The sequence below is a fragment of the Poecilia reticulata genome, linkage group LG6 (genome assembly GCF_000633615.1).
Source record: "Poecilia reticulata strain Guanapo linkage group LG6, Guppy_female_1.0+MT, whole genome shotgun sequence".
NCBI lineage: Eukaryota > Metazoa > Chordata > Actinopteri > Cyprinodontiformes > Poeciliidae > Poecilia > Poecilia reticulata.
The window spans coordinates 20,526,091-20,537,928 of record NC_024336.1 but is presented as its reverse complement, the minus strand read 5'-3'; the positions used below and the strand labels follow the sequence as shown (position 1 = coordinate 20,537,928).

The following is an 11,838-nucleotide window of genomic DNA, read 5'->3' as shown; positions in this document are numbered from 1 at the left end:
ATTTCCACTGATCAAATTTATTTTAGTGTCAAACAGGTTTAAAATCTTTTAAGTTTTAAATCTCTCAATCTCTTTTTTTAATGGTATGAAAGCCTAATAGCCCACATGAAAATGTTTTCCTTAGAGTGAAACTGGATTCTTCTTTTATATTGAAGTATTTTTTTAAAAAACACGTTTCTCCAAATGGAAAGACATTTCTTCGTTCCATACATCATCTTTGTACTTTCTCTGTAACAGCTGAGTTTAAAAGAGCATTATAGTTAGTTTTTTTTCTTAAATCACTTACCTTTCCTGTATTGTGTCATTTACAAAGTCAAGGTCGGTTTCGGTATATTTGCTCACATACATTGCTTGAAGATATTCAGATATTTCTCCCTCAAAAGACAGAGACAAACTGTAATTCCCGTCTGTCTTTAAGTTTTCCTCCAGCTCAATCTCCAAGAAGTCACTTTCATCATCGTGTTGTTTGTGTGAGAGGACTCTTAATCGATCGTTATTGTCGTGGTCTGTCACCCGTAGAGACAACACGCTCAGCTCGAAGCTGTGGAGGAAGATGTGCTTCGTTGGTTGGTGACAGCGGAAGTACACGGTCGAGCTCCCATTGAAGAACAGCGTCTGGTTTGGGGTCGTGACGTTCACCTCTTCCACAATCCTGCTGTAGAATTGAGGATGGACGAGGATCTCGTATCTTTCGGGAATCAGGGACCTCGGCAGCCGCATGACCGGCGGCGGGGCCAGGGTTGTCGTTGGGACGGTTGGGAATTCTGTCATGGTTAGGTTAGAAGACTGTATCTCGAAAACAATCATCATGGAGATCATCCCACCGATGGCAGAAACCGTCAGGATAGCGAAGGCGACGGCCAAACCTTTGGATAAGGTGGATTTTCGTGGCATTGTGGCAGCTTCCTTTGGCCACCCCTGAGGCGTCCTTTGCGTCGCAGCTGAAGTTGAATCTCTGAGTGTGTCTACCTGGGAACTAAACCAACTTATCTGAAGACATCCACCTTACTTCTCCCTCATAAACAGGGCTTGGCCTTAAAAATTATAGGTCTGTGCTTGGATTAAGCATTAACCTGAGCACTGCCAAAGGAGCAAAGAGTAAGTGTTGGAGTGTGAAGAGGGCGATGTTCATTGTAGATAGTCAGGCAGTGCTCTCTCTCACACATCTGGAGGCGCTTACTTGGTTCTTACCACTAATGCAAGGGTTAGGTAAACCTCAGGGAAGGCTGCAGTTTTCAAACCATCACACTTTTCCTCGCTTTTCCTATTTATAAACACAGCCCAAACTGTAAAAACAAATATCACCAAGTGTCTGTCGTGACACGAAAGAAAATGAGCCTCTTCCGATTGTAGCAGGAGTCCAGGTATTCAGTCTGCCACCATCGTGCCCCCACCGCAAGGGTTCCCATCCACAGGTAAGCAGGTCCTTGCTGCAGAGGTTTCCAAAGATACGCGTCCGTAAGAAAAGCTCTGTGAGATTGACAAACTCACAGCAAACAAGACGCAAATGAGGAAAGGATGTCTGAGGGGGCTGGATGAAAGAGGTGGAGTAGAGCGGGAAAAAAAAAAGAGGACTGGCTGCAAAGGCTCATCCTGAGGGAGGCTCGACCACCATCACCTCTGTGCTCGAATTTCTCACGCAGGGTTACAAATCAGCAAACAAGGAAAATATAGAAAGGGGTGGTTGTTAGTGAGAAGACCAGATGCTCCCATTTCAGACAAAAAGTTGTAGAGACATACACAGCATGAGCTTAGACGGTGTTTCAGTTATTTTGATTTAGGCAATATTTTACAGTGCTGTGAAAAAGGTTTGGTGGGTGTCTTTTGATTTATATTTCTTGTCACACCGACATACCTGGTGCTATGTGAAAAAATACTTAATTTCTACACCGAGTGAGTGATTACCCTACTTTTGGCATCAATGACTCCCTTTTGCATTTGCAAAAAGTCTTTTAGATCCAGGTGAAGGGATTCTGGTCCACTCTTCCTTCAAGTGATCTTAATTCAGCCAGAATGGAAGCTTTGCAAAGATAAGTTAAGGTCAGTTAGATGACCAGGCCTCTCAATAACCTTAATTTTGCTCATGATCAACACAAAAGGTTGACCTGCAGGGATACTTTGGATCATTGTCCTGCTAGAACCCAAGTGAAGTTGAGCTTGTGGTTGCCGACTGGTCTCTGTAATTCTCCACTGGGATTTTCTGGTAGAGCAGAAATGATAGACCATCACATGACCACTGTCATTGGTTTACTGACAACATTGTGTCCTTTTTGCCTTTCTTTTGGACTTTCTTTATCAGTCCACAAAATATTTTACCAAGAGTCTCAGGATCATCAAGATGTTTGATATGCACCTTTGGTTTGTTTTGGTTTAGCAGAATTTTTGGCTTAGTTTCTTTCTTACTGTCAAGAGCAGTAACCTTAATGAGGCCTGCAGTGCTTTGGATGTTCTGGTATTTTTTTGTGGCCTGCCAGATGAGGAGTCATTGCACTTTTAGAGTCATTTTGGTAGACCAGTCACATCTGGGATGGTTCACCGCTGAACTGTTTTCCGCTTTTGTGGATTACGGCTCTTGCCGTGGATCCCTGGAGTCCAAACGTATTAGAAATGACATTGAATGTTTTTAAGGAGAGTTTTTAGCCTACTTCATGCTGCCAGACATGTCCCGTTTCACAGGTTTCTGAATTCTATACATTTGGTGGTACTCAGCTCTGTGGTAGGTGGGGAAATTGAACTAAGGTTTCCAAAAATATGGTCACTCTTGGTTCATGACTTACCAAGATGGCAATTAACTTTTATTTTATTTTACAATAAGCCAGCTGGCTTTGATAGCCCTTTTCTCTTAATGACTAGAGTAATACATTAAGAATGCATTTTGTATTTACTCAGTCTTTGAGAGAAAAACAGTAAAAAATTTAATAAAATCTAAGAAAACAAAGGGAGCAAATTACTTTTCCCTGCCAATGTGTGAAAAATTGACCCGTCGAGAGACGGCAGAACATTTCCGCAGTTTTTGAAAACACTTTGAGGTTTCCTGCATTTATTCCTGGAGTGGTTGCAGTAGCACAAATAAAAACAACAAAAAAAACCTTGAAAGGCCAGTCTTTTTATTCTTAAAAACAAGTGGACCAGATTTTACAGCATCTGTGCAAATGTCAGCGCCTCCTGCTCATGTGAAGGACAAATGAATTCTCGGAAACGGAAAAGGCTTGTCAGTCATATCATTCTGCAAATTTGAAGTGACACTGGTGTGCTTAGCTGGGAAAGAAACCTGACCACAACAGAGCAAAAATGAAAAAACGTCAAGCTGCTCTCACACACATTAAATACTCAAAAGCCCACTGTGTTACACAACGCAGCAGTAAACACAGAAATCTTCACGACCAAACCTTTGAAAATGGGGACATCTGCTGACTGGGAGGAGAACTGCGGCTCAAACTGATCAGATTTCTCTGCAAAGAGTCTCAAAAAGCTGGAATGTGACGTGTCGCCCTCTTCCTGAATAAAACTTTCCAAGAAGGCAACAGAAATGTGCAAAATGTCTGCAAAATCAAGAGCTGCGGGAGTTCTTCACTCAGACACCATCAAAACAAATACTTCAAAACCCTTCTGGCTCCCTTTGCTGGAGGAGGAACGGCACAAACAAAACAAACTGTAAAGGAGCACCAGCAATTTTTGAACAATGTGGTCCAGCACTGGAATTAAGTCTCATTTTGCATTCCTGGTCGGCTGTGATTGGAATTACACCAGCTTAACAGCAAAAAGTTGAAAGTATTCAGCAGCAAAGTCAGGGAGCAAAAACACACAAACAGTTTTCAGCTCATTTTCAGAACTTGAGCTGCTCTGCGGCTTTAGTTAAAAAGCTAATTTCAACGTATCTTACAGCAATTTTCAGTCCTAAATATTTACTGCATATTTAACTTTCATCTCATCTTTTTTTGTGCAAACTTCTCTAATGCGTCTCCATCACTTCTCTGAAGACAAATATAACCGTATTTCATTTAACCAATGAAACAAACGTTAATTTTATAGCACAGGACATGTCATGTTTCAAAGTTTAGATGGCTTAGACTGGAGAAACTGGCAGAAGAAAGGCAAAATATTTTGGAGAATTGTTAGATACTGTATCTTTTTTTTAAGAAAAAGTAGCAAAACTTAAGTTTTTAATTTAAAAAAATAGTAACCATTTTTTTATATTTAAATTCATCTGCTGAAATATTACACGGTTATTCTAACTGAGATGAGTTCTGTTCTAAAAATGTCAACACTGGATAAGACCATACTAAATACAATTTGATGAAGCACAATTTGCGGTACATTTTCTTTATTTTACTTTATCGTAACAATTTAAATGTTATAAGTGGAAATTTGGGGGGGATTCTAAACCTGATCTTGAAGAACCTAGAGGCCAAACGAACAACTCAGCAGCCTTTGTTAGTTCAAAGTAGTGAATCTATTAGGACGTTCTCTGCAAATTAAAAATAATCAAAATTAACATAGCAGTGCAGGATGAAACGGGTGCTTACCTGCCATTTGTTTCATGTTGCCATGGCTACCCAAAAGCAGGCGAGTTGCTGTTTTCTACTTGTCTAAACATTTACTTTTTTTGACTACTATCCTATGTTAAGGTACGTCAAATGTTTGTAACATGTTTCCTAGAAGGTTTATGGGTTTGTCGAGTTGAAATAATTAGCTTAAAACACATAACAGTGCTCCTGAAGCAGGACTGCAAGTAAAATAAGCCAAACAGAAACATTTTGCAACTGTTTTTTACTAGCAAACACAGCAATGTATATATGTATAAAGTTAAGCTTTGTGTGCTATGATACTGCGAAAAAGAGCACAGGATTATATTATGTTTACGGAACTTTATGCTTGTATTGCGGTATTGCATTGTATTTTTATATAGTTTTCAAGGAGGTTTGTGTTTGTGAAATATTAAAGAATGCGAATGAAGCATGGATATTTGAGACCAGTTCAAAGGATGCCACCTAAATATAGATACGTATAAAAATCACAGATAATTTAAAAAGTTGTTTTTTAGTATCAAAGGAATAAAACAAAAGTTTGGAAAAAAATGTCCATGCTCCATTTTCTGTTTAAGCTTTCTTAGGACTTAAAAATTGGGACTGAAACTTTTTTGACTGCAAAAAAAATAAATGGTTAAAATAACATTTATTCTAAAATTTTGATTTTTTTTCCCCCCTTAATTTCTGACTGTAATCCTATGGAAACGTCATAACAGCCGTGGAGATTACAACCAAAAAAACTAAGACTCATATTATCACTGATGATTATCATCTTTACCATATTTTCATAAATATTCAGCTGAATTCAAAGTTCATGCATTAATGCATAAAGTTTCATCTTGGATGAAAAAGAAAATCCTGAAAATATTTTGCCTTTATTCTTCACTGTTCTTTTCCTTGACAACAACAGGTTTGAAAAAGTTTCCAGCTAAATAAAGGCGATATTATTCTTCATTCAGTCCTGATCCACGTATTTGTAGCTCTGCTCATTTCCTAGCCAGTGCAGCAGCAGAGCCCGATCAGGAAGAAGCACCGTTGCTTTTCGCAGATTATCGAACAAATGATTACAAACCCGCTGTGCGTCATTGCCTCAATCCTGCGTGTGTTTTTACACAAAGAGCAGATTCCAGTTTAGAAACTGGGAGGATCCTGCGGTCACATCCTATTTTTCATCTGCAGCAACAAACGACTTCTGTGTTCTCTTGCAGAATCGGTTTGTTGGAATAAGAGCAACAATGTGGGGAGTAAAAGCAGTGTTTTACTTTGGCTGGAATTTACAAAACACAGACGGATCTTCAGTCAGCTGACTACCACAGCCAGCTGTCTAGATGCTGCACACAGTAGCAGGACTGTTCCAGGATGGCGGTCAGCTCCCCGTAGCTCTTCTCCCTCCATGTAGGAAGGAGCCTCTCGTTGTTCAGGGCCTGAAGCTTTGGCGTCCCCTGCTGGAGGACATGGTACAGACAAGGCCACCTGCTCTGGATCCGGAGCCTTGTCCTACGATCCAGCGTGATACCTCGCACTATCTTCTTAGCTCGGAGTTCTCTCAGGGCCGGCAGCTTCAGGCAGGAGAAGACCAAACCGCGGCTGGGCGAGACATCCAGGAACTCCAGAGACTCGGACTCCAATGTGTACGAGATCCCTAGGTTCCTCAGCGGCACCAGGATGTGCAAAGTCAGCGACTTTAGGTTGGGCAGGGATTTGGTAAGCGTCTGGAGCGTGGAGGGGGTCACCAGTTTGAAGACCCAGAAGTACTTGAGCTCGAGGGTCCGTAGCTGCTGGAACCGGGTGAGCAGGGACACAGACAGATCCGACCAGTCGAAATGTAAACGCATCTTGGAGATTCGCGGGCAGCTGTGGGTGAGTTTGCCGAGCAGCTCCTGAAAGCTGGTCACCTGCCAAACCAAAGAAAAGAAGAAAGTTCCTGCTATAAGCTGAGACTGCTGGAGAACATAGCAGCCACCGTTTACCGGGTGCCAGTTTCTCCTGCTGCTCTCCATTTATGGATTATTTGATGTTGTTATCTCTCTAGCCTCTCCTGGTTCTTTCGATAGAAGGTACACCTAGTCTAGAGCCTTTATGTTCAGCTGTGTCTTTATCTTTGTCCTAACGATGGAGGTATTGCAACAACTAACTTTGTGAACTGTCCCTTTTATGAAGACAGTACCCCTGGTCCACTGCTCCTAAGTTTAATTATGTCATTTTTTTTGTCCGATCACCTGATGGAGCCAACCCACTCCTAGGGCTGGACAATATGGCTGAAAAACGTATAATAATATAACCATTCCTCGTCAGTCAATGTCAATAATTGAGGACATTGATAATGATTGATAAGTTTTTTGTTTTGAACATCTGAAATACTGCCAAACTGGTGAAATAACCCTTCACGTTTTATCTAGTTTTCACTTCAAGTTGAAAACTGGCACGGTGGTGAAACCTGAAACTGATGCTGCACAAGTTACTCAACAAGCTGTTGCTAGGTAACCAAAGAGTGAGTTAGTTGTTGCCATCAATCTTGCTTAGCTCGCTGTGAGAGGTTGAGCAGATAAAAGTATTTTCTCTACCTACATCTCCCAGAATGCTCTGTGGTTCTGGATCTGAGTTCAGTGACTATTCTATCAGATGTATTATCTATTTATATTGATCAAGTGTCTATCGTGATATATAGTTATTGATAACGATCACTCTCCTTGTTCCACTTTAGCTGTGATGTCTTCTTAGAGCTGAATCTCCCATAGAAAGCACCACTATCCTGCGGTTAGCCGCTGAAGAATAATACTGTTAATTACCTGGTCCATCTTGGTTATGCTGTCCTGGTGTGAACTGGAGCTGGAGTGCACCCTTAGGTCCAGTGGCTCAAAGAGGGTAAAGGTCCAGTTGAGGTCCAGATGGCTGAGGTCTCTGCAGTGGACGTTATCCAGCAGGTGACTCAGCAGTTCGCTCCACTTGTTGAAGCGGTCTCCCAGGTCGAAGCTGGCCTTTAGCGTGAGCAGGCTGGCCCGCCGGGAGATCAGATGGTGGGTGTAGTGGTGGACCCAGGCCTTCCATCGCTCAAACTCCCGGTTGGAAACAAGCAGCCCCTCCTGGCCCAGGTGGAAGGCGCCGCGCCGAGAGTAGTCTGCAACCCGCCACAGTTTCCACGACCGCACCAGGCAACTCCAGCTCAGGCAAACCAGCGCGCAGCTGCATTTGTCCACCTCGTTCAGGAAGGACAAGACGTGCAGCTGGCACTCCACCGGCAGCGAGTTAAAGGGGAAGAAGTCGTCCACGGCTTTCCGCCTGCTGCTCACTGGGACGAGGAGTTTTTTCTGTGGCGACATCTTTGACGGATGATAAAAGGCTTGTGTTTACTGGTGGAGGTCAGAATCTCCACCAGAAGGTCCTGTGATCTGGCTTTGCCATAAATATTTCTGCCCGGAAAGATGATAAAGACAAGAGAGTTTATTTTAACCATGTTGTAGGAGTGGCAAATATTCCAGCTTCTGATTCGTATAATGACACATGGTGAAATTGGTGACCGTGACCATCTCTGAAGTGAACACTACAAATAAGCCTTTTAAACAAGAGCGTGATGACAACATGAAACGGAAAACAAAAGCAAAAACCAAATTTTTTTGTTTTTTTTGTTTCTTTGATTAGAAAGAAACTAAATATACTTACGTCTGAAAAGAGGACCTCGGATCAATAAACAACATTCCCGTTATGTTCTCCTTTTTCACAATCCTACCAAGGCTGTGTTTATCCCTGCACCTTTTCCTTCCACTGAATGTTTCAACAATGTGGTTGTTCACAACACACGTGATCAGTCAACTTCTTCAAGCTGTAAACTTTTGTGGCCTACAATCCCTGTGGGTGGTGCAATTTACTGTGGGTGGGAACACTGTCAAATCCCTAATGATTTTCTAAGGCATACATAAAATAGCATTTCTGTTTAAACACGTTTTTTGTAGGTCTTATGCAAAATTCAGGTACAAGCCATAATTCTTGATATTACAAGACATACCAGAAATAAATGTGTGAAATACATTACTGTGGAAAAGGAATCTATTCGAGTTTTACTGTAAGGACACAATTGCTCAAATACAATTGTTGGAATTGCATTCAACTTTACTCATGTTTTCATTGTACTGTTGTAAGATTTCAACATAATTATTATTGCTTTTGGTTTTCTACTCTTCTGGCAGTGGAGAAGGGATTTACTGTGGTTCTGATTTACAGCAGGCAGTGAAAGTCCTGAAGAGAAAAAACAGTTACTAGATTTACACCAGTTTTGTTCCACACTTCGCTATAGATCGTATTTTGCAGCGTTTCTAGAGAGACGTACATTATTTTACCCCCTTTTTTTTTAACATCTGCATTCATTAGACTTGATGTTGCTTTTCCACACACAGTTATACAAGTGTTTTCACAGGCATGCGCTGACAGAGTTCTGGCTCATGTAGCGTTCACTTGGTCTCTAATGTCATAAACACCCAACCAAATACCCAAAATACTCTGAAGCTCCAAAGAAGAAAACCTTTTCTAAACTGCCAGGTAAGCCAAAAATAAATGGATTTAAAGTTGGGCAACATTAAATGTTGAAACAAATTTTCTCTGTGCAGTGTTGTGAAAAGCTAAGCCTCTTACATCTGTGGCTTATCCCTCTATGTTTCACTGGTCATACAAAGCAAGACTAGTTTCATTTTTAAAGCACCATTCTTACACAAGTAAAGACATTTACAGATTGCTTGGTAAGTTTCTCGTATATTATAGCAGACCACTGCCACTTAAAAGTCGGAATACTTCAAAATGGACATTTATAATATTTTAATTAATTCAGCAAATGTCCAGGTAAGAAGAACCTGGAGGCTGTAAATTGTTGAACATAAAGCAGAATTCATTCTTCCTACACATTTTTTTTTTTTTTACATTTTCTAATTTCATACTATTAGAAGTTTACATTTTTTCTGGACACTTATTTATGCCTACGTTAAAATATTTGCTGTAAAATTCTGTAAAACACATGGTTGATATTTACACTCCAAAGGCTACAAATAATAATACGGAAGTGCCGCAATAGCTGCCACTGCCACGATTTGAGCTCGGCCCTGCTGGACTTGTTAACGTCCCCAATATGAATGTGATTTAAAACCGCATTTAACATCCACGCCTTCACATATCAAGCATTTGGATTACAGTTTAGCTTATTGGAACATGAAGGCTAATCATCTCAGCTCCGTTATTCACATCCTCACCTTCTAGTTTCTGTAAGAATACCTGGTACACTCTGATAAAGTTCAAACGTTTGCACAACAAAGGCTACATGCAGATTGTATGGATGCATATTGCACAAACAATAGCTTTAAATAAATGCGTTACCTTCAGCTGGAAGAGGAGAGGCTCCGAGTTATACTCGGTGTTAAAGCTAACATGCTAGCAGACAAAGACTTTCAAATTCAAAACAAATAAAAAACTAAAGTCGAGATTTTGTAGCATTAACTTCATACCCGAATGAGTAAGTAACTATTAAGACACCAATACAAAAAATACAAAAAATAAAATATAAAAAAAAATTCAGAATAACTAGGCCGGCTAGTTAGCTTCACAGCAGCTGAGTTCTGTTGTTGTTGTTATAGATGAAGGCGTCATCAACACGTTCTGTCAAAGGAACTCTGGTGCGAATGTTTTATACATCGGAGCTGCGCAGAGGACCGGAGCTTAGGAAAAAAAACGAAAAAAAAAAATCGAAATGTCGAGCCTTACAAAATTTGCAAAGAAACAAAACTCTGAAACAAAAATGCCCTTTAGTAGAAAACATTTAAGATAAAGAAGACGTACGAAGCTGAATAAATGAAAAAAGATAAATAAAATCCTTTGAGAATTAAAAGCACGGGCTCCCTCTGGTGGAGAAAGGAAGTTAGTGATTAACGCTTTTGTGTTAATTTCTGTTAGCGGTTTGTAAATTATTATTTTTTTTATTTTCGAATCAAGACCATTTTTTAAAAAAAGTACAAGTGCATTTAAAAATAAGTGATAATGGAAAAGCTAGTTTATGACAATTTATTATGGTCTTTAGTAGACTATAATTAGTTTTCTGCTCAGTTTAATAGCCAATATGCAAAAAAATCTTCTCCATCTCTCCATCCCTCCATCCACCTTTCCATCCCTCCATTTTCGTACATCCTTATCCCTAGTCAGGACGGGAGAGGTGCTGCTGGTGCCTAATATTTGAACCTGTATCGTTAAAAAAATGAAGAAAATATTATGAATCATTGAAATCCCAAAATTAAAACTCATACTACCTTGATGGGCGTTAACATCTGACGAAAAATGTATGTTTGTGACCAACTCTTAAATGGTACCTTGCTTTTCTTTCTTTTTGTATTTTGAAAACTGTTAAACGGAGGTACTTTAGGTCTAAAAATTATTGGCCAAACTGAAATGTAACTATGTGCTCTTAAAAGTTGTAAGCTAACATGCTTCCATATAGTTTGAATTTACTACTGTGTACACGCTGTTGACGAAAAATTAAGCTTTAGAGAGAGCACTTTCTATTTTGTGACAACTGTGGAAGTAAGTAAATTAAACCTGAAATTCCCTACGTTCAGTGCTTCTTTGGCTATCACGTTGTGGTTTTCTGCTTCCCTGTGTTGCAGGAATTATGAACCTTACCCTACCGCATGGTTTTGATGATGCTGGAGGGTTTGTTGGGTTGGGGGGCTTTTCCTGCTACGTGAGAAACGAGACAGAAATGCTGCACGTGTTTGTGTTGCATTCAGAGACTCGTTGAAAATATCAGAGAAGAGTGCTGCACTAAGTCCACATAACAGGTTTAAAGCGTTTTTTTTCTTCTTTTTTTGGTATCTGAATAATTATAAGTATTGCATATTGTAGAAGAAATCAAGAAATATGAACAAGAAATACAATTACATGTTTAAAAAAATTATATACATAAAAATTACATTAATGAAATGAATTAAGGTTGTTGGTGGGCTCTGGCTGTTAATTTCTACTTGAAGATTTACATTTTTAGATGCGCTTTGATACGTACTGAAAGTTTCCTTTCAGTGGATAATTTGGTTGTTCACGGAAACCTATTAGAAATGTATTCTAAAAGTCTTTAGTGAATAGTCTCGGCCTTTGTCATCTACCCCAAAGCTATACTGAGAAATTGGATAAACCAGCTCACTGAAGTTATAATTTTTTCAAAATATGCACATTATTTTTAGTATTTAATTATTTATTTTTATTAATTAACAAATGTTTGTACGGGCATATAAAGCATTTTGAGTGACACTGTGAACCTGGATAAATGCTAAAAGTTTACACT

The 11,838-nt window shown here is 39.8% G+C and overlaps 2 protein-coding genes across 4 annotated transcripts in view; both read right to left on the bottom strand.

The window, feature by feature from the left end:
- anpeplb (alanyl (membrane) aminopeptidase-like b) overlaps positions 1-1,678 on the bottom strand; it is a 17,842-nt gene extending 16,164 nt beyond the window's left edge. The window contains exon 1 of one of the 2 annotated variants that reach the window (XM_017305466.1): positions 287-1,678. In XM_017305466.1, the coding sequence (XP_017160955.1) occupies positions 287-894 (608 nt within the window). In that variant the 5' untranslated portion in view covers positions 895-1,678. The remainder of the gene's footprint in view (positions 1-286) is intronic. The other variant, XM_008411749.2, reaches the window with a different exon arrangement.
- Positions 1,679-3,086: 1,408 nt separating this feature from the next.
- On the bottom strand, positions 3,087-10,232 carry LOC103466274 (uncharacterized). Of its 2 annotated transcripts, none has more exons than XM_008411747.2 (3): positions 9,888-10,232; positions 7,319-7,939; positions 3,087-6,424 (listed from the first exon to the last, which is right to left on the bottom strand). In XM_008411747.2, the coding sequence occupies exons 2-3, from the start codon at positions 7,847-7,849 to the stop codon at positions 5,837-5,839; spliced, it is 1,119 nt and encodes a 372-aa protein (XP_008409969.1). In that variant the 5' UTR covers positions 7,850-7,939; positions 9,888-10,232; the 3' UTR covers positions 3,087-5,836. The 2 variants fall into 2 exon arrangements, with proteins under 2 accessions (XP_008409969.1, XP_008409970.1); XM_008411748.2 differs by lacking the exon at positions 9,888-10,232 and adding an exon at positions 8,190-9,408.
- Between the last annotated feature and the right edge of the window lie 1,606 nt (positions 10,233-11,838).